General features: G+C 38.9%; 4 protein-coding genes across 10 annotated transcripts in view; 2 read left to right on the top strand and 2 right to left on the bottom strand.

The window, feature by feature from the left end:
* Positions 1 to 2,915: 2,915 nt before the first annotated feature.
* On the bottom strand, positions 2,916 to 5,329 carry LOC105269211 (calmodulin-lysine N-methyltransferase). Its single transcript, XM_011309279.1, has 2 exons — positions 4,463 to 5,329; positions 2,916 to 4,096 (listed from the first exon to the last, which is right to left on the bottom strand). Exons 1-2 carry the CDS (start codon positions 5,177 to 5,179, stop codon positions 3,737 to 3,739), a joined length of 1,077 nt encoding a protein of 358 aa, XP_011307581.1. The 5' UTR covers positions 5,180 to 5,329; the 3' UTR covers positions 2,916 to 3,736.
* A 3,323-nt stretch (positions 5,330 to 8,652) lies between these two features.
* Positions 8,653 to 10,202, top strand: LOC105269213 (post-GPI attachment to proteins factor 2-like). The gene is made up of 4 exons (XM_011309284.1): positions 8,653 to 9,129; positions 9,200 to 9,446; positions 9,644 to 9,859; positions 9,965 to 10,202. Exons 1-4 carry the CDS (start codon positions 8,938 to 8,940, stop codon positions 10,090 to 10,092), a joined length of 783 nt encoding a protein of 260 aa, XP_011307586.1. The 5' UTR covers positions 8,653 to 8,937; the 3' UTR covers positions 10,093 to 10,202.
* L2HGDH (L-2-hydroxyglutarate dehydrogenase) lies at positions 9,968 to 13,369 on the bottom strand. 3 transcript variants are annotated; one of them, XM_011309282.1, is made up of 9 exons: positions 13,252 to 13,369; positions 12,470 to 12,559; positions 12,198 to 12,399; positions 11,810 to 12,022; positions 11,545 to 11,736; positions 11,205 to 11,476; positions 10,776 to 10,955; positions 10,248 to 10,444; positions 9,968 to 10,056 (listed from the first exon to the last, which is right to left on the bottom strand). In XM_011309282.1, the coding sequence occupies exons 2-8, from the start codon at positions 12,550 to 12,552 to the stop codon at positions 10,249 to 10,251; spliced, it is 1,338 nt and encodes a 445-aa protein (XP_011307584.1). In that variant the 5' UTR covers positions 12,553 to 12,559; positions 13,252 to 13,369; the 3' UTR covers positions 9,968 to 10,056; position 10,248. The 3 variants fall into 3 exon arrangements, with proteins under 3 accessions (XP_011307584.1, XP_011307583.1, XP_011307585.1); XM_011309281.1 differs by lacking the exon at positions 9,968 to 10,056 and having other exon boundaries at positions 10,172 to 10,444; XM_011309283.1 differs by lacking the exons at positions 9,968 to 10,056; positions 13,252 to 13,369 and having other exon boundaries at positions 10,172 to 10,444; positions 12,198 to 12,394.
* Positions 13,370 to 14,873: 1,504 nt separating this feature from the next.
* Positions 14,874 to 27,151, top strand: part of Trim9 (E3 ubiquitin-protein ligase Trim9) — a 48,640-nt gene continuing 36,362 nt past the window's right edge. For all 5 annotated transcript variants that reach the window (XR_892414.1, XR_892415.1, XM_011309286.1 and 2 more), the window contains exons 1-2: positions 14,874 to 15,789; positions 16,411 to 16,692. Coding sequence is in view for 3 of the 5 variants with exons in the window: in XM_011309286.1 (XP_011307588.1) it covers positions 15,298 to 15,789; positions 16,411 to 16,692 (774 nt within the window). In the remaining 2 variants the exon portion in view is untranslated. The remainder of the gene's footprint in view (positions 15,790 to 16,410; positions 16,693 to 27,151) is intronic.

A 27,151-nucleotide genomic window follows, 5' to 3' on the forward strand; every position in this document is an offset into this window, starting at 1 on the left:
AAAAAAAAGTGCACAGGGTACATTCAAGTACTCAATGAGTACAATCCAAACCAACAAAAAAAAGTTAGATTTTTCAAACTTCGATACCAACTTCACATAGCTGAAAATTCGCATTGACGTCTTCTGGTGCTTCTGGTCGAAAATCATTCGGCTTTAACTATTTAAATAAAATAGTTATCGATCAGATGCAGTCCGGTACTTGTCTAGACTCATTTTATGCAGTCAAATTCGGTCAGTATTTATAGTTCATCGAGTTATAAATAACGGAGTTATTAATAGGAGAGAACGTGTAATCTATCCTAATCTCCATCCAATTCAAAAGAAGGTCTCAGCTGTCGGAGACAGTATCGACTGCCACTCGAGGTAACTCGCTATTTTCATTATTCAGGAATGAATCTGCTGATTTTCTCTTTAGTCGATTTTGCTGAATTATTTTTCTCGAGTTTATATTTAATTATTGCAGTAATTGCATTGAAACGTGCGATAATTTTTTGGGGCTTTGCGCAAAAAAAGAGGTCGCGGGACAATGGAAGTGCTTCATCGGATTCCAATGCCCAGGATTTCATAAATCTGCATTAATTTTTAATCGTCCTCCTTTGAATCGGGAAACAGATAAAAAAAATTTCGACAAAAGAATTTCTTTGTCATTTTTTGCATTCACTTGGCAATCGTAAAGTTGTTAGTATTTACTCATACTTTTATTTGCAATAAAAGTCCACCCATAACTTTTACAGCATCACGTGATTCTGGAGTTTTACGAGGGTCTTGATGACTTATACAGTGGAGGCATCCAACAAGGCCAAGGATTTGTACGAATGCCCATAAAAATGGGAAGAGTCTAGCAGAAAAATTGATTTCACCGAAAAAAAAATGCAGAGTTAATAATGCATCAAAGTTAATCAATTTTCAATGAAGCCTTTTACTTTCCATACGATTTGTTCTTAGGAAATGGAAACTCATTCTCTTTTCTTTATTCGTTTTGATTTTTCCTGGGTCTTGGGGACCTACGGGGGAATTGAACTGGTGTACGGAGATGTTAGGAATGTGTGGGTGGATATTTTAACGGGCAATTGGGTTTTTGCTTTGATGTGGGGTTGAAGAGGGTGTGCGTTAGGTCATACGACATGCACGTGCTGTACACGCACAATGTGCAATGTTTAATGGCGTATGGTCGATGGCACTGACAAAGGCATCATTAAGTTATATCCGAGGGTCACGTCCCACGTGAAACAGAGCCCCAACAATTCCTAGAGTAATGGATAGATTAGGTACACGGAAACTTCATTTTCACCAGTGAAAACAGGAATACTCAATGAAAATCGCGGAATCAAACTTCAAACATTAATCAGATCAATTGTTATCGATTATTAGCGGCTCTTCTTCATTTTTCTCAGTTCTTCAATCGAATTGAAACGAATAATTTAGATAATAATAAATGATGGAGTAATTATTTCTGGGGAAAGGCGCGGAATTTTGAAATCGGATTGCTGATTTATTTCTTGTTGAGTGCGAGATGTTTAATGTCTCTAAACCAGAAAGAATAACTACCAATGTAAACAAATGGAAGTGCAGATCGGAATTGTACCATCTGCTGAGCAATAAATTACTGGCTGATTATCCCCTTGTGTGTGTGCGGTTTCCCGCTGTGGGAATTGGAATATTCGCAAATGATTCTGATATTGTCTAGTACCGAGTACTGACGCACTTGTGATGAGAAAATCCTATTTACACTGTCAAGAATTTTCACGGATGATTCCTGGGAATTTCCACAGATTTATGTTCTGAAGTAAAAAATGAAATCTCATTAAAAAAATCGAAATTCGAAGTCATTATTTTTCTGTTGATTATTCATTATTCGTAAATAAATAAAGCACACTCGCGAAATTTATGAAAATTCCAGGGATAATTGCAAAAATTAGCATTTTATTTAAATTGATGTATTCCGTGAAATTTCCGGGAATTTTGTCGTCAAAAAAAGAAAAAAAAAATTTATTTGGTGTGTAATCATCCGAGAATCAATAAAATTATTAATTCGTAATGAAAATTATTGCGGGAAAATGATGCCTCTAGAATATTTCACTGGAGACCCTGAATTATAATGACAAATACTGAAGGCAATCGTGAAAATTCCACCGGCGCCAATTAAATCCCCAGAAGTGTCTTGTCGAGACCCTCGGTACTAATTAAAACAAATGCACTTGTCCGAACGGTTTGATACACGACATAAGCCAAGTAACTGAAATAAACTGTCAAGCCCATTTACAAAGCAGAACAGCGAAGCGCGTAATTTTATCACCGTAACATCGAATTTTCCCCGAAGATTCTGCGATGGAATTCATTCCCTACTCCTGCATCGAGACGACACAGATGGAATTGCAAGCATTGAAAAAATCTCTAAATAACACGAAGTATAACAAATGGAGCGGGAGAGATATCTGACGAGAATTTGTTTTTGAAGCGTCTGAAATGACTTTTGGCAGAGAATGGCCAAACAATTTACAATTTAAGAATTTACGACAGGGAGTTTAATTCAAAAAGAATTTCTTTTGATTTCTTTTTGACAAACGAAGGGGTTTACCAGGAAAAATGATGGATTAATTTATGAAAATTGAGAGACACCAGGGAATTATCGAGAGGAATCTGCAAAAGATTTTTGGGGTTCAGTCCGGGCATTCGGTAATTGTGCAAACAATTTTTTTTTGTGTCTGGCTTCTAGCTTTTCAGAAAACCGCAGTTCAGGTATTCAAAAGCTGAGAAGCCCATGACGTGGAGCAAAGTCGAAGGTCAGGGTCGACCTAATGAAACAAAGCCAATTAAACTTGCACACAACAAATGTTTGAGTTTGAATTCCCCGGGACAAATTGATCACATTTGGACAGGTCACTCCAACAAAATCAAAGAATTAATAATGCAAAATAATTTAATCCATTTATTCATAAACATTCATAAATCTTACATAATCTCTCCAATAATATCGGATATCCAGCTAAATACTTCTTAAAATTACATGACTAGACTTAACTAGAATTGGTCCTCTCGACGGGATCGACTTTCGGATAATTCTCGCAAAAAACTTGAACAATAATAAATAAAACTCATTACCCGAACAGGAAAGTGGCAAAACAGTTTAAACATCAGGACTTGGCTATCCGCCGAATTTTCGATAAATATCTCCGAACAGAAGAGAGATATTGAAATTTTAATAATAACCTTTTTTATAGACGATAACTAGCCCCACAAAAAAGGTCCTCACAAAATTCTCGATATTTCCCGTAAATCCTGAGATATTCACTGAATAAAAAATAATTGAACCCGCAGTAATTGGAAAGGAATACCAGAAGTAAAATAAGGAAGAAAGTGATATTTCCCAGTCATTGACAACTCCCTCAGGATACAACTCGCTATTTCAACAGAGGCCGAGCAAATCTAAAGGCCATATCAACAGTAGAATAAATCTTTCGGTAGTAGACCCCAGGGTGTAAATACGTATCATTACTCTACCATAATTAAACGATCAAATATCCCGATAGATTTTCAACGACTCCATCAGGCACTTTGTCCCTAAAATATCGGATTACAATTTCGAATAAATCTAGAGCAATCGCCCCACACGGAGAAAGCAGAAAAAAAAAATATATCGGAGAAACAATTAATATCGGAAGTTGCTTTTGAATATTTTTTAATCAAACTTTAATCTCCGTGTAATAATCAGATTACTCTTGATTGAGGTGATCACTCAGCCGGGGGGTGTTTTCTTCTGTTTCGTTAATTCCAGTAAAACGGGATAATGTATGTCTGCGCAGTACTCGTTACAATTATCCCCCAGCTCCAGGTGTCTGGCCCATACCTCAGCGTCATACCGTTCAATTTGTCTCGCCAGGAAGCCCCTCTTAACAGCAGCATCCGCAAACATCTGGAATGTCATACCACGTCTTGGTGCCATTATCAGTGCAATGCCATCGTCAGCTAGCCATCCGTATATCGTCTCCACCAGATCCAAACGTACGTCATCAAAAAATAGACAATCAGCGCTGAGGATGACGTCGTACAAGCCCTCAGTTCGCCGGGATTCGTCCACCGTCTCGGGACTCCATGTCTGCATTAATTGGATTTCATCATAAGTCAATCTGAGAATATTGTCTTACCAGCAATTTACACGTGTAATTCTCATCCTAATACATAATCCCGTGCGAGAGTAAGACTGAATAAATTATTATAACAGCAATCCGGAAATTGCGAATAAATAAAATGAATAATTGGATGTGAAGTTGAAATTTTCTTGCTGTCACAATAATTTCATGATTTTAATCAGAATTTTTACGAGACGAGGGTGAAAAAAAAAATGTGAATCGAAATAGTCGTCGACAGTTCGACCTGGTGCCACGAGGAGTTTGCCAAAAATTTCGAAATCTCATTGTCCCTCGTAATTGGTAAAAATGTTATGGCCCTGCCAAAGACATACCTGTGCCCGATTGCCATTGGCAGCTTGTCTCAAGACATTAGCCGCCCTGGCCCACTGCACCACTCCGCATTTAACAAAATCAGCCATGTTGTTTCTGGCAATGATACACCTAACGTTGTCGACACTCGTGACATTTCCGTCTGTTAATGTAACACCGGATGGTCCACAATATTTGGCAACAATTATACCAGCAAGACAGCTCATCCCACCACCGAGCTCCAACACAGTCTTATTTCGGCATATCCTCTGATTCTTCAGCAAGTAATAACCGAGACACTCTTCAGACGGCCAGACACAAACATTTCCCGTGTTGTTGAAGCCGATGAGTTCATTGGCAGTGAATGTCTTGTTGATTCTCCTGATTTCTACAGCATATAGATCACGATCGAGACCAATCGAGTACTCGTACCAGGTGGATTTATCATCAGCTGGTGCATTCTGCATGATCTTTGGCTCAATGAGATTGAAACTTGTGAATCTCCTCACAGATATAACATCCTCAGGCTCGATAGGTTCCGGTGAACGAGTCAAGGCCCTCGCCAGCATTCTCCATCGTTTTTGAGCGGTCGTTGTTCTACCCTTGTCATCGGCCACCTGATTGATCTTCCTCAGGGGCTGAATCATCAATTCATTCAACTGATTGACCTGATCCATCTCATTCGATCCGGGTGTCTCAAACTCCACTGAAGTTGTATCACATCTTCGGATGTTTCTCATCCCTCTGTTTATCAGATGTCTTCAGCATGCTGCTCTCCGGATGTTTTCCTTCTGGCAGCTGCTGTCAGTCCAGATGTCCTCTTTATTTATTCAACCACTTGACGTACAACTCGGGGTACAGAACTATAACCGATGAGATACGGGCCACGACTAAAGTCTCTTCACTAAATTTTCTAACTCACGCGCCACGCGGATTGTCACGCAAATGTCGCGCCTGCGCCAAAACATTAACGCAAGTACATATGTACGGTACACAGCTTCCTACATATAATTATATTCCTGCTGTAGCAATATATTTTGTTAATTTCATCTGACGATTCCGTCGAGTCTACTTTTATCACTGATAAAAAATTATTTCTGCAGATGAAATTTCATGTGCAGCACGAAATTTAACCATTTTTTTATCAGCAATTGAAATTATTTTATTATTTCGATAATAATAATAATAATTTTAGTTGCGTTCGGAATGTTTGGAGTAATTTGTAATATCTTATAATTTTCATTGGCGAGTGATTGCAATTGATTTTCTCCGGGAATTCCGCGAGTGATAGAAAAATTGATGAACATCGAGGAATATCTCTTGACGTAAATTATCGATTCGCGAAAAATTAATCTGGGTATTGAAAAAATTATAACAAATTCGCAGTAATCGGTTTTCCTGATTACCTCGAGCCTCATGATCTTTTACCTCCGGAAACTAATGATCCGAGGATCAAATGGGGATTGATGATGATTCAACGTCACATCCGCGATGTATCCCGCCTGCAACTGACGTCAAGTCGTCTTCGTTTACTTTTGAAATTTCTTTCTCCAGTAAAACGGAAGTGGCTGATGACAAATGGTCGCAATTATAAATTTTCTCCGGTGATTCATCGACCGATGAAAAATTTTACGCAAAAATTTCATCTTGCGATATTAAAACTTGAAATTAATATCATAGTAATAAATATGTGTAATTTGAATAAATCTATTCTCGAATTTTAATTGAATTGAATATTGAATTTTTTTTGGCTTTTGTATTAATTTTTGGGGAATTCAGGGATGATTAATCCTTTCTTGATTGATCATTGATCCATTGGGGAATGGAGATAGGTGAAAGGGTGGGATTGAATGGTAGAGAGTGCATGTGTGAATTTTTATTTTCACTAGCACTCGTTGTTAGCAACTCAATGTCGCAATTCCTCGTTCATTGTCGAGCTATAGGCTACCCTCGTTTGATGCCACGACCTTCGTCCTTATTACAAGAATAAATAAAAAAAATGGGTGGGAATATTCGATTGAGGGATGAGCTGGAGTGACAATAATTAAAGCTCGAAACAATCAGCGGAGGTTTATTTTTAAATGGAAGTAGAATAACTGGAGAACGTCGAATTGATCAATCCCGAGGACAAATTACTTTAAAAAATTGAGAGAAACAAGAGAAATTCTTGAAATTGAAACAGAATTATTACAATCAATACCGATTGAAAAGTCCGGATGTAATCAGGTTGAAATTTCGATTGAGAAATTTTTTTTTCTGTGGAATACGGGAATTTCTTTGAATGGTACGTAAATAACTCCGCAGGTAATTCTCAAGGGCATTGGTTACAGTTATAATTGACAGTTCTATATGAATCCAAATGCTTGTCATGAGTGGAATGGTTTGTGTCAATAATACGATCCGCCATATGGTGCTCATCCCACTGGAGTACAAACTGTACGATGGAGACTTGCAAATTGATAGATGGATGGCCTTTTAAATTGAAACACCTTGACAAAGGGAAATAACTCTGATCGCCAGAAAGAGAATAATTTAATTAACAAACAATTACCCCAGAAATATATCCATTATAAAAATTACAAGATCTACAACCAGAAAAGTCGTTAATTTGATTTTAATTACGACTTGTTAATCATTTGTAAATTATTGGATATAAATTATTGATTGAATAATTATGGTATATTGGATTTTAGATGATAAAATTGTTGGAAAAATCGGTGTGCAATGAAAATAAATTTCCGATGGCTGTGAAACAATTCCACGCTCTTTCTCAAGGTACTGGTGAACAATGAGAGAAGAAACGACGTATTTATAAATTCTCTGTACAATACTGGCCTGTTTTCTGGCATAATATTCGACGCAGTGCGTCTGGCGACTTTAAACATGTCGTGTAAACCGAAGCCAATGCACATTTGGGTTTATGTATTCCATCCGGAACCACCAAAAAATCGAGGGAAAAACTGTCTCAGCACTTAACAAAATGCAGTGCACGTATCGTTGTATATAAGGGCTGAGTAAATTGTCACTGAGATTTCAGGCGCCAGTCATTTATTAAGGGGAGGATTTTGTCTAGAAATTCATTGCTACATGAAGAAAAATGTGTCACAATGAAAAATCCCAACCGAGAGTTAATTTGCGGAATTAATTTCTTTGAATCTCGCATTTTTGCGACTTGATTCACAGTCTATGGACGCGGAAATGTTTTAATTCATCAATTAATTATTTCCTGGGAAGTTTGAGAATTGCTGATTTTGTTTTTCTGAGGAAATTAAAAAAATTACGCGATATAAACCCTTCGAACGAGACCACAACGTATGCAGTTGTGATTGAAATTTGAGATTACTGTTGCAAGATAGTAAAACAACAGTTGCCTTTTGACATTTCTTTTCTCGATATATCGATTCGAACTGATACGCATTCGAAATGGCACGTATTGGATTTGGCATGGAGAACAGAAGATCCGGCACGATGAACATAACAGGACAAAAAGATTGACGATTGTGCCACTGCAATAAGCCAAATATCGAGAGCCAAATGTATATAATTTACTGAGTGATGGACTGCAGCGTTAAATCGCTGAGGAATTGGCTGCACGTGGCAGATCACTCCAAAATTTATACTCCAACAAATGGGCCGCAACTTTGTTTACGAGTTCAATAAAAAAAATTACGGCAATAAAACAATTCGAATAATTTGTCAAACCATGACGAAATGAATAATGAAAAAATTGAGGAAACGAGAGCAGATCTCGTAGTGATTTTTATTTTAGGTTTTTAACTCGTATATGCGATGTGTATGTATTTTAGAAAATGTTCAATTATTCGATGCCTCGGGAGATAGTCATTACTTACATTTTCTCGGAGACGATGTAAACCTTCGAGGAGAGCAGTAAATCACTTTATCCAGGTTGATTGCTTAATTCAAATTCCCAGAGTCACAGAATAACCTCACAACCACTGCTTTATCTCTGGGAGTTCCACCCACTGTCAAATAAATCGTTCGACACACCGCACAAACACTTTGACTTCAATTATTTATGTAATTCACGGTATATTAACTTGACTGAGTGGTGATTAACGTGGTAATTACGGCAAAAAAGGGCAAACGAACCGGAGTAGAAGAATTTCACTGGTTCTGCAAGCAAACAAACCGATCAGCTGATTTCTCCAAACGCGTCAGCTGCTGACATCTCGCAGCAAAAAGATTCGTCCAAGTCATACGATAAGATGAAAACAAACAATACAAGAGTTGGAGGTTATTTCATGTGCACGCCGATAATTCTTGTGCAATAACAATCTATCGGATTTATTATAAAATCGTCACAGCGGAAGTATGAGATATAAATGAATTTTCAATGACTCAGGGATCGGGCGGGCATGAGAATCGGAATTTTAGTGACGAATTGATAGTGTCAGTGATCAAAGTCTAGTGAGAGATTTGTGAAATTATTTATTTATTTGGAGGATCTTTAAAATTCCAGCGATTTTAAAATAAATAAATGAGGAATATGAGAAGGGAATCTCATTATACACCATTAATTGGTGAAGATTACAGTCAGAATTATAGAATCGTAATTTCTCTACCGAAATTTGCGTGGGTTACAGTGTCTCTACCGTTTTTTGCATTTCTGTTCTGTATTTTCTGGTCTGTTCTTTACAATTTTGAACATGCGACCTTCACACACTGTCAGGTATGATTAATTTATCAAGACTTTCAACAGAGAAAAAATTATTTATGAGATTTCTGATGGAATCTGGCAGGTCTATAACGTGTTGCCATCAATATCAGCTGCGATTGGTAACTACACGCCTCAGAAGAATATCTGGAAGACTGCTATTGCCATGCAGGCAGTCAATCGGTTTATAATCTTCACTCTCTATTATTATTACTACAAGGAAATTGCTACCAAATGGGCTGAGGGAGTCAGCAGAGCTGCTTTGTTCACTTACGCTGTGGAGAATATATCCTTGGTGACCTTGAGCTTCTGGACTTCCAGTGAAAATTACGGTAACAGGCAGAATCATCATCGAATTCAGTAATAAAGTGGTAAAGCTGGAATAAAATTTATTTTCACGGGGGAAACCATTTAATTTCATTGATCGAACGAGAAAATATTTCACTTTACAACTTTGTACCAGAATTTATTATTGAATTACTTGAATAATTATCCTGTCTAATCCTCTGATTTTCGTTGTCTTCACTAGCTTTCCATAAACTCTCCTTCATCACTTTCCTCATCATTTCCATAGTCCACATGGGATTGGCGATATACATCGAGAAAAACTGTAGGTCTGTGTCGAAAGACGTCCATGAGCAGAGATCGTACGTCTTGAAGACGAGAGCAATGACTGCCAATATTTTCTGTATATTTATGGCTTGTTACTTCTTCTGGAGACACAATACGTATTGTGAACCTCTTGGTGGGTATTCTGCGCGTTAGAGAGTCTTTAATCCTTTCGGATTTTAAATCTCATTGCGGTATTATTTTTTGTTTTAAAATCCAATTGTAATTTTATTGATTGCAGTGTATTCTATGTTTGCCTTCTTCGAGTACATGGTCGTCTTGACGAATATGGCTTTCCACGTGACAGCAGCCTGGGACTTCGCTGGTAGAAGTCTGTTGTTATCAATGAGAGGAGTGAGAATAGTCTAATTTGTAAATATTTGTACATATCATGAATGTTTATATAATTAATTGACTGGAGTTGTTAGATCGTAAGGAATGAATGGAGTTGATGAAAAAATATCAGATTTAATCATGTACATTGGTAACCATTATTCAATGAATTGAGTATTGGTGCTCTTGACCTCAGAATGTGAAGTCCTTCTCGAGTTTGTTGGAGATATATTTGGCAATTGCCATGCTGCTGGTGGCAGCAGGTGATGGAGCATTTCTGCAATGAATTACTCTGCCTCCTAGGCTACCTACGCCACTATCGAATACGAAATCGTCGACCAATTTACCGTCATTGTCCATCGCTTGGGCTCGTACACCTGCCGGTCCTCTGGATAAAATCAGTGAATAACGATTTTATTATAGAAAATTTTATAATTATTTAATGACTGCATATTGCAGGAACTGAATATCCCGAAAATTGCTCAAGGAATTATGTGTAAGCAACAATAATTTCTTCATTAAAAATAATTATTTCGATGACGTGCGGAATTTTTTTTGGAAATTTTTCCAATTTACTTGACAAATTGAATGATGAAAAATATCAGACTTAATTGCTAGCGGAAAAGATTATGAGAAATAAAATAATTTTAATGCAATTATGAGGAATTGAATGACTAAAAATGAAACACTTGAATATTTGGAATTGAGAGAGCACGAACCTCTTGACATCCTTGTAAGTCATCTCAGGGATAAATTTCTGAAGATCCTTAACGGCGAGTGGATAAAAAATAGATTTTCCAGCCTCCTTCAATCCCGGGAGAATGAACCGGAAGCACAATTTCCAGAGTCCTGGAAACTTGGCCATTTCGATGCAGTCTTTAACATTAACATCGGTCCACCTGAAAAACACGAGTCCCATTGACCCAAATTACCCAATTCATCTTCACTACTCTACAAACAAGTAAGAGTAGAACAGAAGTGAGGGAGGGTGAGAAAAAAAAACTTCTCTTGGGACAGAAAAGTCTCTTCCCGAAAGTTTTTTTCCTCTGCGGGAGGGAAATGATTTATCACGAGATCCCAGGGTATCAAAAATTTACAAGATAATATTTTCTTTTATCAAGTAAATCTTTTTTATCAAATGCAATAACCTGTATCCCTCTCTCGCCAATGCCAGGACAGCATTGGGCCCCAGCCAGATGTCTCCATTCATCCTCGGAGTGAAGTGAACACCCAGAAATGGAAATCTTGGATCAGGCACCGGATATATATTCGTAGAGCACAGGTGTTTTTTGTTATCGTTGAGTTGGAGATATTCACCACGGAATGGGACTATTCTCGGGCTCAGATCGCAGCCTGTCATCACCGCGAGACGATCAGAGTGTAAACCAGCGCAGGTGAGAACGTACTTTGTTTGCAGGGCCTTAAAAAAATTCTGTGAATTAATTTTCGGGGGATAATTACATCAATTAAAATCGAGTTCACGTTTACCCCTTTTTTTGATAGAACGGATATTGGTGAGAGCCCTTGACCCCCTTTGGACTCGTTATTCTCTCTGAAGCCGGTGACTTCGTTGTTCAGAATAACTTTTCCACCCATTTTTTCAAATTCCGAGGCGAAGAAACGACAGACTTCTCCCCAGTCCACGATCCCCGTCGATGGCGACCAAATTGCTTTTTCTCCCTTTTTATAAATCAAATCTCATGATCTGTATTTTTTGTATATTTTGTAGAACTAAAAAAAAATGAAGAACTACCTTGCATTTATCCTCAAATTTCGAAATCTCATTCTTCTCGATCATCTCCAGGCCTGGCACCTCGTTCTTCAGTCCCCGTTCATACAAATCCTTGATCCTGCTGACCTGTTCAGGTGTCTGAGCAACAATCAGCTTTCCCACCTTCTTGTACGGTATATTATGCTTTCCAAAGTAATCGTAAGACAATTTCAGGCCCTCGACGCACATTTTCGCCTGAACCCAGGGAAAAATTGATGGAAAAAATGATATTTAAAAATCGATAGGACTATAATTTTCAGAAGAAAGCAAAATGTGAAATTCCTCCCCTTGAGGGCAAAAATTGTTGGGACTCAATTTAATTGCACAACCCCGGGGCTCATTTGGATGAATTTTTTTTTAAAGGGATTACCTTCATGCTTCCGGGTGTGTAATAAATTCCTGCGTGCACCACTCCACTGTTGTGCCCTGTCTGATGCATTGCCAATTTATTTTCCTTCTCTACAATTGCAATTTTAAGCTGGGGGTGCCTCTCCAACATCTCACGTGCCGTTGCACAACCCACTATTCCACCCCCAACTACAACTAGATCGAAAGTTTCGCTCGAGTCTGCACTGGAAGTAATTGAGAATGATTTACTCGATGATTTGATAAAGTCGCGGGTTAATTGAGAGGAATATTAACCTTGAGGTGCTGGCACTCCTGAATATCACAGGGATGGGGTTCGAATGAATTTTATTCAGACATCTCATTACACTCCCAGCCATCGTCGATCTACACTCATAAAATCATCGATTTTATTTCTAATAATCAACATCTTTACATAAATCGAGAATCTGACGTCTCGAGAGCAATTTCATGGGGCTCAGATAATTATACCCACAGTAAAATTATATTCAGAGTTTTAAACAATTTTTTTTTCATTAAAAATACCGAATGCACTTCAATTTTATATTATAATCTAACTTATCCCGAAGCATTTCGCCAGATGTTTTAACTGAATTTTTTCATGAATGGAAATTGAGTTTAATGAGCTGTAGAAGAATGATAATAATTATGATTGGATAGAAACCGAATTTTTGATTGCAGCGAGTCATCTCTGTCTGGATAAATACATAATCTCGGATAATCGAATCCCCCAACTCATAAACTCATCATGGAAAGCGTTTCATGTGTATTCGCACGTGTTTGATCGCTCATTAGCAGCATCAAAGGTGGCGACAGTGCTATTTCCCTCAATTGCAAACGTTGATTTCAAACTCCACTACGTCTCGACGTTCAATCGAATTAATTACATCAAGTGGAAAACTTTGTAACACCCGGGCTACTGCAATTGCGCATGCGCACTCGATAGCGCAGAGAAACAGCTGCCCTTGACGCCCACTTTGATAACAATGCGTATTTTTTTTTTTTTTTCAATTAGTGACTGATTTTTTTACTGACAATCACTGAAATCAGAGACTCACGGGGATCTGGCTGATGCACCGAATGGATTGGAAAGCCGCGGGGAATTTCAATGAGGAATTTGTGGAATTCCTGGGGCACTCGAGTCACTCGATCACTGGATCAGATGGTACTGGTCTCGAGGAGGTGGCGCCTCCAGGAATGCGTACGCAACTATTTTCTGATCTAATGTTATAAAAAGATTTCCACGCAATTATGATTTTCAATGGAATTAATCAAAAAATTCATGCGGTAATGACGCGTCGAATTTTTATTTAAAATAATATCTATTACGATTTTAATTTGAAGTTCGAGTCGAGTTTCTGAATAATTGATTACAATTGGCATTTTTTCTGATTAATGAATTAAAATTTTCTGTCGATTCCCTCAATGATTCATCAAAAATTCTCGAAAAACTGGAAAATCGATGGGACAGGTAAATTTGATAAGACTAAAATTATTATGATTACAGCAAATAGTGGAACAATGGTGGATTGAGGAAAAATTAATTAATTAATTAATTAATTAATTTCAATGAGTTGGATTTTTCTATGGATTAATTTCAGTGATGGAATAATAGATGCATCCGATTTATGGTTCATGAATGGTGCCTTGTAATGAGGACAATCAGCAGTCGGATGGGATTTAAAAAAAAACGCACCTGGACTCGTTTTCGAGTGTGGGGTTCCCCTTGTTCTATTCCGTTTTATCCTGACCCGGTGCAACTCTTGGAGCATCACAATCGCTTCTTTTTCATCCTTCCCCTCCTCATCGCGATCCCCCTTGTTCCACGTGTTTGATCCTTCGTACAGACTCTTTTTCTCTTTCACAAACTCGTTTCCCGCTTCGTCCTCACCTTGAAGACAGAGACGAGAATTTTCAGGGACGAAAGCATTACCACCAGCTCCCCATCATCAAAATCCCGTTTCAATTTTTTTTTTCCAATGACTCGGTCGGGAAATCGGAGTCACTCCATTTGTTTTAATGAAAATACCGGGGCGTTACATCTCTGATTTAATTTTGGAGCCAGTTGATGTCATCCCAATTCTAGCAACGAGATCAAAATAGTTTTAGTGTTTGGGATGACCTAGAATTTACGGAGAGATAGTTCGTAATTTGAAATTTTAGAGAATCAGACAATCGATAGATAATTATTAATTATCAATAAATTAACTGCTCCCAAATTACACTGAGTTTTGAATTTTCAAAAATACCGCGGAATTCACTGAAGACTCTCAATCAAAATCGGATTTAAGCCCATGTAATTAAAAATCATCATGACTGGAATCTCGACAAATTTCTCTCAGGTTAATAATTTTTTTTAAATTTTACTCCATCCATATCTTCGGGTTTCCCATTTCGTGTTCTACTCCAATTTCAATTGTACCGCCATTACGTCCAGGGCCAATGAGAAAACCCCACAACAAAAGCCTAACAGTTTAATAATTATTTATAATAAATAAATATAAAAAAATGAGAGAAATAACCGGGAAACTCGAAATAAAATTTGATACTCCCGTAATTTAGGGCGAAGGTACCCGAAGTGTGTTCGGCCCTGGTCGGTGGTGAGTGCGTGGCGGCGTTGCGCGCCGGTTCTTTGACTCTGAACCGAAGTCAGTCAACCCTCGGCTCTCCAGTACCGCTGCGCTGCCTTCACGTGCTACATCGCGTCAGTGTTTTGTTTTCTAATCCTAAAATCCGTGCATCCGAGTGTAAGTGCCGACCCGCCAATCCGCCCCCCAAAAATGTAGACACCGGAAATGTCAAGTGACACGTGTCCGCGAGAGTGTATGACGAGTGTTGTGCAAAGATAATATCATCAAAAGTGAATAGTTCCGTGAATTGGTCAGACGAGGTAATCCGCACATTCCCATAGTCCAACCGGTCTGTAAGAGGGCCACTGCAGGAAAGCCGCATTCAGGCGACCTCCACGTGCCTGAACTTGCCAACAAATTCCTCCAATCGTCTGGACGACAAAAAATATATATATTAATTCCCGACAGCCCACCTGGTGACAGGGTCAGGGCCAGGGACTTCCTCGTTAGGGAATATTAATAATAATATAAACAATGGAGGACGAGTTACGTTGTCCATCCTGCAAGGAGCTCTTCTCAGAACCAGTGTTGCTCCCTTGTTGGCATGCCCTCTGTCTGTCATGTGCTGTAAATCTTCAGGCACCACCTGATTCACCACCTGAATCAACAACCGATTGCTCGAATGCTCCAGGATCAGACCAAGAGGCCGACAAATTATCAATCCTCTCTGAGACAGACTCTGGTGTTGTCTGCAGCAGCACATCAACTAGCTCAAGACCGGGTAGTTACGTTGGAACACCTGGCAATGGCAATTGTTTTCCACCATCGGGTGGTACTCTCTGTCTGTCATGCCCGGTTTGCCATAAAAATGTTTACTTCGACGAGGGCGGTGCCCACAATTTGCCGAAATACCGGGCGATGCAGAGAATCGTTGATAAATATCAAGAGGCGAGAAATGTCAGGCTACAGTGCCAGATGTGCGAGGGTGAACCTAGGGAAGCAAGCGTCGCCTGCGAGCAGTGCGAGGTACGATCAATTCTCTCAAATTTTTTCCCTATTTTCCTTGACTCTTTCTTTTTCGCACACGCCGACTGAATTCCCAAGTACCTCCTTCACCCTGAGTTATTTATCATCCGGAGAATTTAATTGATGTTATTCCTCGAGGGGGTGAGGGATTGGTCAGCTGGGTAATCAGCTCATTCAATTAGTCGGTGGGAGTTAAGCTGAGGAAAGAGATCCTCTGCTGCGGTGGTGTGCTGATACCAACGGTCTAATTAAATTGGCTTTCTATTTAACCGTTTCAGCCGTCTCAACCGATTTTAAATCCTCCACAGTATTTCAGACATCACGATCGCTAGTGATGTCTGATTTCGAGATAAATCGGGGATTTGACGTGGAGAAATCATTAATCATTTCAAAATTGAGAGTCTCTTGGAGGAATTTCATATTTTTTTGTCAGGATTATTAAAATCGATATCTCAGTTTCTTCAGTAAATTATCAGTGATTATTATTTTATTTTGACGAGATAAATTTATGACAAAGACTTCTTATTATTTCACGTGTAGAATCGAAGGTTTTGGTAGAGGAGAATTTCTACAATTGAATGTAATAGTAAATAATGGATATTTTATTGTGGGCTATTTCAGGTCCTCTATTGTGATCAATGCAGGGAGTCTTGTCATCCATTGAGGGGTCCTCTTGCAGCTCATAATCTGGGCCCACCCCGTGCCAGCTGGCAGTCAAATACCAAGGGGACTAGACCCACTGGGCCCGATGGTGCTCCAATTTGTGGTGATCATAATGGAGAGACTGTCAGCCTTTATTGTGCACTCTGCAAGAATGCCGCGTGCTCCAATTGTCTACGTGATCGTCATGCTGCACATCCACATGATGTACTCCCCTTGGCTGCTGCCTGCAAAGCACAAAAAGTGAGTTAAGCCTGTATAACAAAACTACTTAATCATGTTTTGATCGCTCTTGTCTCATCTCGTGATTCGGTTGACAAATGATGGACAATTCACCACCGAAATATCGAAACGCAACATTTCCATACTAAACAACGAATATCTCCGAAACTACGGGAGATACCGCAATTATCGTAATGACTTTATTTGCAGCTCGCAATAATCTTTACAAAAAATGTATCAACAAAAATTTCGTTGTGTCCCTCAGTTCCGGAGATATTTATGAAAAATGAACCGATGACGTGAGTCAGGTGATCTTCTCTTGCCACTTCGTCGCTGAATTTGTTATTTAGAGATTGTGACCTGAATTTATGACGTTAGTAGCTCGTAAATCGGACTGATAGGGGTAATTTCTGAAAAATTGATCATTAGTTTTACGGATATGTCGGATCGTATTACTGGAGACTTTAGGAATTTTTAAAGCGCAATCTGATGGCGCCAAGCATGGGATGATAAATTCGTTGGAGCATGGTAGGATCATAAATTCCATCCAGCACGTTTGCACTATCGACTAGGCATCCCTATCGACCCAGTAACACTGGGTGTCCACCCACTTGGATATATGCAACCAGTAAATTCACGCTGGATAAAGTTTAATCGTGACAACGTGGGCTCAGCCGATCAATTCGCGCATTTGCGCTGACGTTATTGAGGGTTTATTGTCGACGTTATGAGCTTTTGTTGAGTTTTTCTTTCTATATTTCTTCCTGTATAAATTCTAGTTTTTTTTTTATCACTCTCGTTAATCCAGCAATCTACATTTGTGATTGAATGGGGTCGCGTGAAGTCGCCAAACACGCAACTCCCCTTTTGCGGGTTCCGAGTACACAGACTCATGGAGGCCATAACGAGTCCTAGGATGCCATAAAACAGTTTATTATTATTTCTATGGGGAAGTCGTTTTTCTCGTCATTTTTGGAATGAATTTTCGAGGTGGTCTGTGGGAAAATTTGACGGAGTCGACCTGATTTCCAAGGGTATATTTTCTTCGCGAATATATTGGGGAATGGAGAGTGTATCCTCCGCAGAGTCACGTAAACCCGTTACTTTCAATCAAGAGTTTCAATCGGGAATTATTTCTACTGGAGCTCGAGGGATATTTCCCATGGCTTTGGGGATATAAATCCCAGAGTTATCTATTCCTATCTTGAAATTATCTTGCTGAGTAAGACGAGGAGAAACGAGGTGGGTTCACTTGAGATATCAAACGTTTCATCAACAAGAGAAGTAAACAGCACCGAGTGCAGTTGCCCTGGGGGAATGAGTCAATAATAAACATTCAACTTTGTAATGATGATAGAAAATAGAGGGAATTATGAAAACATGTGACGACAACTTGAGAAAGTGAAGCAAACTGTTTGAGAAACTAAACTTTTGGTCCCTCAAACTTGTCAAAATATCTCAAATTGTTTTCTTATCTTTTTGTTTATCGTAGTCGAAAGAATTCGAGAGGATATCGCCGTGAACACTCGATTTTCCTTTCTATTTTCTTCACTTCGTCCACCTGTCTCCACCCCACGACGCAATCTCCTGGAATTCAGACTTTACCTGGAAAACTATCCACTCAGACGAGAAACATTACAGGATTTCATTTATAGCTAATTAAATTCCCCACAAAAAAGGTCTCTTCATATTTCCCCGTGAACCCCGTAGTTTTTGAGATTAATTAATATTCAATTGTGGTATTTATATTTTCTTCTTCTGGATCTCCATTTCTCGATTTGTAGAGTTATTTTCTGCCGATAAAAAAACTCCTGAGCTCAAAGGGTTAGGCGAATGCAAAGTTTCCGGTTGTCACAGCGGGGCGGAAGTCACAAAAAAACTCGGAATAAAACCCCCGAAATGAAAATAAAAAAAATGGAAAACTTTGTCGATCAGAGTAGCGACAGCTGTGATATCGCGTGTCGCGTGGGTGAATTCCAAACAACAATTCAGTGGCAGAAGTGGTATTGGGGGTTCTGGTGGGTTTGTGGATGCACCTGGTTGCTTCCTGGACATATGGAACGTGCCAAACACCCGTGGATGATGGTCCTTTCTCTGGTACAGCAGGGGGAATCACTTCCTCCCACGATTAGACTGATAAATTGCTCACCCCCTGGGGGGTTTTCCCCCTTGATCCCATGAAGTTCCATGCTGAATGTTCTGTGCCACCAGCGGCTGTGGCAATTTAGTGATTGATTGTTCAACGGTTTGCATTTGGGGTACACGATATTTCCACCTATCGTAGGTGCACAGGCTGCTGGTGGCATGCGAAATTCAGGAATCATTCTGCTATTTTGATATTATGAATAAATTACTTCTGAAATTATTTGCTCATCGCCTAATATAAAAAGGATAAGAATGAAAATCGATCTCGAAATATATCGCGATATCTGGAGATTCTCGAAATATATTGCGATATCTGGAGATTCTCGAAATATTCCTCGATATCTCGAGATTCTCGAAATATTCCTCGATATCTCGAGATTCTTGAAATTAAATTCGAATGGGTGATTGACACTCAGATGATTGCGTTTGATGGGGTTTTTAGGAGTCGTATCAGGACTCCCGGGTAAATCGCTTGATTTCGTGACTAGAGCCATTCATGAAGACATTTTTTTTTCGGTTTATGGAGTCATTACAGCTCATTACGCTGAGTTTCGGTCTCTCTTCTTGATCGTGAGCATAATGCCCCGGTTGATGCTCTTTCCTGAAAAGAGCCTTAAAAATCGGCAAAAAAATCGGGTACATTACTATAATGAAAGCTCTCATTACACGGATTGCCTTTGAAGCGACTTAAAATTTTTAATTAATCAGAGAAAAAATACCGAGATAATTAATTGATAAAGGGATCAATTACAAAAATTCCCAGGGGAATTTTGTGTTGTGACATTGAGCCCGGAAATTTCTCCCGCATCCGCGATCTTTCCGGAATTTTCTCAAATACTGTATAAAAAATGGCCACCGATTTGGAGTCACCTGGGCATTTCCTCGTTGCATACGATTCGCTAATTTATTCCGTCAAAGTGCCAAGTGGTTCGTGAAGCACTGGTGTACACGTTGCATATTAATTCCGTCCAAGAGAGAAGTTGTAGGCCGATGTTTCAAATATATACATGTACACAGAACATGTACAATGCTGGAGCAACAGTTCTGGCACGAAACCCACAAGATCGCGACGTCATTTCCATAGTTTGGTAATTAACGTAGATGACAGGGAGTCCTAGCTAAATTACCGACAGCCCAAGCAACAACTCAACCCCACGGAAAAATAAAGTCGCTGATGTACCAAAAAGATAAAAATTGGTACTGAAATTAATTGCACTCCCTACTTCGATCAAAAAAAAATCCAATTTATCCATTCAGTCGGGATAATTGCAAGATTTTCTTGGGGCATCTGCAGGGGAAATATCCCGAGGAATATTTAAATAAAAAAATGAATGAATGGGGAACATCAGCTGCGGAATTGCGGGTTTTGCAACGAGAGGAAATAAAAAAAAAAAATGCTTTTCACTGGGAACAAAGGGCTTGGAAGGGAAACGAACGGACTGGAATCGTGTGTAGGATTCGATAATTATGGTAATTAGTTACGGTGGGATGAGTACTGGGTAGTACCTCAGCTGGCTGAGCAAGCGATATGGCATCTTCTTGGTTTCTCGGATGTAGCCCAGAGATGATCGGTTTCTGGAAAGCCACAGGAATTGTTTGGCAGCATCAGCTTGGAAATAGCATCCACCCCTCGGACAATTTGCATTTCCTGTTGGCATTGCGATGAAAATGTTATAATAAAAATGGGGTACCGTATGTTATCGTTTGGCAAACGGTGAAAACACTTTGCGTTACGATTGTTGAGGGGATTAGCTCGACCTGATAAGGACAATTGCGTTTCACACTTGCGCCTGGCTTATCACCTTCAATGGAAACGGTAATGAGGGCGGGAGGATCAGGGCCTCTCGATCTCATTCCGATAATGAAATCATCGGGGGTCAGGCTATTCCAGTTAAATACTCAAGTTCCTGTCGTCCTTCATCAGGTGATTGTCGCTGAAAATTCGTGGAAAATTCCGTTATCCAAGAAAATGATGATAACACCGAAATTCTCCTCGTGGATTCATCCCAGAATTTTTCGTAATTAATTTAGTGATTAATTATTATTAGTTATTGGTATTAATGAGAATGAGAATAATTCGTTATTGATTTTTCGGTGAATAAAAATTCATTTCACGGTGTTTTGTAAAAAAATAGAGGATAATTGGAGGAGAAATGAAAAATGGAGAATTTCATGAAAGCTATATTCATACTTCCTCCAAGTGTCTAAGTGCCTGAGCTAATCCCTCAACAGGATAAATTGCACTTCCTCAGGGTAATTATCAACACGCATTGCCTCACGCCTCGCTGTCGATCATACCCGTTCTCTAAACCCTAAAACTGATTATTACGCGTCACTTAGTCCATAATGAACCTGCAGTGTTGAGTCGAGGGGATGAGAATTGGAGTTAAACGTCAGAAATTTTTTTTTAATACAACCGGAAACTCCGGTAAAATGTGGCACTCAAAATTTGAATAATTGCATGAGACGTTTGACAATATTCCATTCCCAATTCCACCACTGGGGATTTATTTTAATGCTAAACTCATCATCGACCAGCGGATGCTCTCCAAGAATTTCCACTGATATTTTCACCGGGTAAATTCACCGAGGAAAGTCGAGTCACGTGATCGTACAAGCGGAATAGAATCCGTCTGCTCGAGAATGACGTATTACCCGCGAGGTATTTAAATCCCGGTCGGACGTGGAAGATAGTGTAATTCCTTTTTTCTCCCCTCAGCTTCTTCCATCATTTTTTTTTTTCTCCCTCACTGCATCATCTCTCCAATTTTTTTTTACGTCTTTTGTACACTGGAGTATTCATTTTCTGTTGCAGCACTCTTTCGTCTTTTATATCCTCCAACTTTCAGTTACCCGTTTTTCCTCGCTTTGTTACGTCACTCTTTTTTATTCGACAATTCCTTATTTTACGACTTATTTTCCGAGGGATGATGCACACAATTTCTTCGAGTGCCTTCAAATTCAACCGATTATTTGCCGCAATCTCTCGGATATCAGTCGCATCCCACGGAAATCTTGTAATTACAAATTTCCAATTGCAGAATGAATCCATTGACTATTTATTATTCAAAGTCTTTAGCGTGCGGGTAATAATTGCAGGAGAATTTTATCGCCTCTTTCTCGCCTTTGACTCTTTGAGTAATTAAACATGGCGGATGTCAATTATCATTTTAATTGGGGACAGGGGAGTTCGATAAAATCTTGAGAGATCGTTCGTCAGGATCTTCTCTGTTTGGTGTTAACGTTTTTATCTGTTGAACTTGGAGGAGCTATCGGGTTTATAAATGGCGTGGGTCATGGCGACTATCTATGGGTCATCAATTTTTGTTGCCCTCCAAATGTCCACGCCCATCCTAGACCATTCACGCGTGAATTATATCTCACAGGTCCTCCACACCAGTTGGCATTCGAGTTTGATGAACCATTCTATGAGTATCCGAGCGGATCACGAACTATTTGGGGATTACTTCGTTTTTGGCTATTCTCCGAGGATTTTCCGTTGAAGAGAATTCGCGAATTACCGAAGGAACAGCCATTTTGTTCCCTAAATCCGATAATAAACCCACCTCTGAATATATTCTTTCATAAAAATATATTTATGTCCCATAAATATATTATAAATAATAAATTCATTCGATTTCTTATTATTCATACATTCTTGGTGCCAGGAAAAATTGTTATTAATAATAGGAATAATCATTGCTCATGATTTTATATTATTCATATATTTTAGATCACATTCTATAGCATGAATTCACTTGAAATAAGATTTTTTCTTTTGGGTGGTGATAAGGATTAATAATGGCCACCGAATGCTGAATTGGAATAGAGGAATTCATGTTATAAGTAAATAATTTAAACATTGGGGGATTGAGTTTGAAATTATTCAGGCGAATGGTGGACAAGTGTCCTTATTATACCACCCCCTGGTCCATGGTGTAGGAGAATTCTTTTAACGTGTACAACGTTTTCCCACGGATGTGTACCAGCCCTTCCTCACTTGAACCCCTTCCTGCGACCCTTTTATGTAATCGAGGGCATGTATGAGGGTATATATGTACTGATGGCGTCCTTTCATCGCATTCTCCTTTTCACTCTCCAGGTTCCCCCGTTCTCGTTTATTTCTTCATTCTCTTTTTTGTTTCTCATCTTCTGAACTTCATTTTGCTAGGGCCTCGAGGATCTCAGTATATCGTCGTGGATTTCTTTACAAAAGGATCATCCTCTGCATTTAAAACATCACGCAGAATTACTGTCTGACGCTGCACTGAGAATAAAAAGGGCTATTGTTTTCTGATTGTTTCGATGGGGTCTTAGCAATTCTTTTTTTTTTCATCATTTTTTAATTGCTTTTTTCGGAGTGCCATCTTTTTTATTTCATTTTTTTGTAGTGCTTTGCCATTTTTTATCCTCGATTTTTTTTTTATCCGGGGTTTTTCGGAATTTCGGGCTGTTGCCGGAAATCAGGAATTCAAATTTTTTTGGATAACTGAGAAAAGAGGAAAATGATTGAAAATAATTGAAATCAGGTCATTGTTTTCCTGAATTCTCATTCATAAAAAATGAAATGGTATTCATTATTGCATTTTGTATTAAAAAAGGGAAAAGCGGAAAATTATTGAAAACACTCGAAATCTAGGTCATTATTTTCCAAAATTCTCGATCGATAACAATTCAATACCATTTAAAAATCCTTCCACGAAATGAATTTAATTAATTCAATTTCAGAATGAATTGCTAGTTCATAATAAATTCTTATTTGATATTTAAAAAAATAAAGGAGAAGATTAAAGAGGGGGAAAAGGGGAGGGGAAAGGTGAAAGATGAAAAAAAAAGTGATGAAAAGAGTTCAGTAATCTTCGCTGTCTCGAGACAAGTTCCCACGTTGGACTCTTCTAGTCCGGTGTGTGCAAGCCATATATGTGCAAAATCCCCAGGTACAGCTGGAGGCGTGTGTACGTGTTTTCAGGAATATACCTCGTTGATGGGGGGTTAAGGGGGAGGAGGGGCAGAATCGATTTTCCATAAGAGGCTCGTCTCGCGAATCAAGCGCGATAATTGGTTCACATCGGCGCTTTTGGAGCCCCAGAGGGCAAGACCTTATCTTACTCGTGAATTTTCATCCTCAAGTATCTTACCCCCGGCTTTCTTCATCCCTTCACGACTGCTAATTGAAGGATGCAGGGATGTACGAAAAGGGCTGGGGTGTCTAGTTCTCCGGGGCAAGGTTTTTAGTTTCACTCAGTGGCAAATGCTTCTGGCAGTTTCAACCCAACTTCAATGTTGGATGTAGACATCCCCTTCTGGAGTTCCCTTATCTCGACCATCCATTCGCCCTCTCACTTTTAGCCCTCGGGTGAGGATCTTTTCGGGGGGTTTTACACTGTTTTTCAGTCCTGGGGAAGACTTTATTCTCATGACAGGATGGTGCCATGTGCCCCCGTCAACATCACTTTTTTTCTTTTATTTTTATCAGCCCCTGGAATTCTATCTCTTTATCTGAATTTCCCTGGAATTTTTTTCGATTTTTCTGGATATCTATTGAATTTGGGATTTTTCAATTTCATTCAACTGTAAAAGTTGTGGAAATTATTTTTATTTATGTGAGACGGATTTGCATCATTAGACGGATAAATCTCAGGAATTGAAAATTTGAAATGAATCTCGTACGGAATTTCCTGCGGAAAAGCGAAAATTAATTCCATCAGATAAATAATTTTTTGGTTGAAAAAGGAGAAAGACTCGGGTAGGATAGATTGTTCCTTTTATTCAGGGGATTCACTATTCAAGATTCAGAAGATTACCGAGTATTTTTGTTGCACTCGCAAAGCAGAGGATTGTTATCATCCGGAAAGTACAGTTCACCTGAAGAATGTTGAAAGATAATCCTTAAAGTACACTTGAACCTGATGCCGAAGTAACATGGCGATATCCTATCGTATGGAGGAGGTTTCACAGGTGAAATCCTCCCTGAGGCCCCAATGTTATTCCACTTGGGGATAATCGCATGGATTTCCGACAGGAAATTACTCTCCCGGGGAAGACCTGTATTTGTCGTGTGTACCCATATTCCCGTCGACAAACTCGTCTTGTACTGAGAAAAATAAATGATTTTCGCGCAAGGATCCGTAATCCGAAATATTTCCTAAAATTTCCTAAAATTTCCAAATATTTCCAAATATTTCCAAATATTTCCAAATATTTCCAAATATTTCCAAATATTTCCAATTATTTCAAAATATTTCGAGATCGATTTTCTTTCCTAAATTTATATTAGGAACGCACAAGTTAAATCTTTGCCAAAAAAATTTTTTCTTAATGCACTTTTCACCCGTGAAATGAAAATTACTGCAAACCCGTGAATTGCTGGTTAATTAATTCACGTTGATTGCCGAACGAGCCCACAGCGTTGCATATGTATTTTTCCCACAGCAAATAGATGAGAAAAAAATCAGGGAAAAACCGAATGTGGAAAAAAAGCTGAATCACATGTGCAGGGGTGGAAAAAAAAATTCAGTCCAACGAATCTTTGATGAATTTCAAACCCAAAAAGAAGGGAAAGAGAATTGGGGAAAAGAAAGGAAAAAATTTCTCTGTGCAGTACGAAATTGCAATTTTTTTCTGTGATAAATGCAGAGAGAAAAAAATTGTTTGATTTTCAGGGATTCATTGTAATTTCAAAAATTTTTTCCTGAAGTTGCACCTTTTTTTTAATAATTATTTGAGGAGGGTGAATAATGATAACCGATTAATTCAGAACCACAATTTATTTTTCCAATTTTATAATTATTACCAAATATTGACGACCACAAATTGGCGATGTGATTTTACGAGCAATATTATCCCCCTCGAAACTCTTTCATACACTCGAGCAAAATCACTTGACCCGAGTTTCAAGTGCCGCGACAAGTGCGCGATTTAATAATTAATAACCCCCTCATTACGCCAGGACAGGCACTCGCAGTCGCAACAACTAATAATCCGCCAAAATAACAATCACTGAACAATAAACAATTCATAACTGCACACCGAGGAAAAAAAAAATTAAATAAATAAAAACGCATGTGCAATTGAACTTTGAAATATTGCGATAAGAAAATGGAGGGAATCGAGGGTAAATACCGTGAGAAGTTTGTAGATGGTACGTAGTAGTAGTAAATGGAAACGGGCATTGGGTAAATGGTGCAAAGTCCTTGTGCTTCCTGTGCAAATCTCCTTCAACGAAAAAGCTCCCGGTCCAGTGCTCCAGGGAGTGGTGATTGTCCAGTGAAAATTGTTTGCATACACACTCAACACTCCAGAATAAAACCCGATTATTCTGTATTATCATTCCCAAAAGACCAGTACTTATCACTGAAAACTCGAGTCATTGTTGAGCCCGAGAAATTGGGAAAATGGCGAGCCCTCAGTAAATGTTGAAACACCATTTCACCAAGAAAAATAGACAGAAGTACATCAAAAATACAACAAATGAATAATGAACCATTAATGAGTTTGAAATTTGTTATTCATTCAAATGAGCCACCGGTAATTAATTCATGTTATCGCATAGCCCCTGAATTAATAATTCTGGGATAAATAAATGTATGTTCAGAGGGTCTTGCGAGGGTACACAGTAGATTGGTATTCAATTAATATTTTCATCCTCACGTTTGTACACACTGCAAGAGATAACCAATACGATTGGTAAATATTTTTTCAAGTCAGCGGATATGGGGGACTCGTGTACTGTCAGTCGTTATTACTTCCATCTTTGCTTTACCTCTTGGGTTTAAAATGGGGGAGGGATGAAACCCACGGGCAAACAATCGCATCATCTGGGGGGAAGGGGTCAACCCATCGAACCTTTTTTTCCTCGATGTGCAATCATGAAAAATCCCAGAGACGTACCAATTTCTTCGGCCCCTCCGGACATCCAGCAGTTGAATTAGTGAAATTAGTTTGTCTGGAGAGACTCGGAAAAGGAATGAGAGTGGGTAAAAGGAAAATGAAAAACCGCGGAAAAATGAAAAAGTGAAATTTACTCGCAGATGCGGCAAACATTTACTTCATCTTTCCGGGAAAACGAACCCTCTGGACTTATTTTCTCAGTTTCACTCTCGGTCTTTCGTCTTTGGTTTATTATAAGCACACAGATCTCGTCGTGTTTTTTTTTTTTTTTTTTTTAATATATATTAACCAGTTGCTCTGGGCACATATCGTTAAAATCCTCGAAATTTAGGGGGAGTCAATGGGAAAAGTGTGTTTTATGGCGCTCCCTTTTTCTGAGTTGAGAGAGGATTTTTCGTTTATTTGAACAGACAACGGGAGAACTCTGAGATTTTCCGGTAAATAA

This window comes from Fopius arisanus, unplaced genomic scaffold (genome assembly GCF_000806365.1).
Source record: "Fopius arisanus strain USDA-PBARC FA_bdor unplaced genomic scaffold, ASM80636v1 scaffold00066, whole genome shotgun sequence".
Lineage (NCBI taxonomy): Eukaryota > Metazoa > Arthropoda > Insecta > Hymenoptera > Braconidae > Fopius > Fopius arisanus.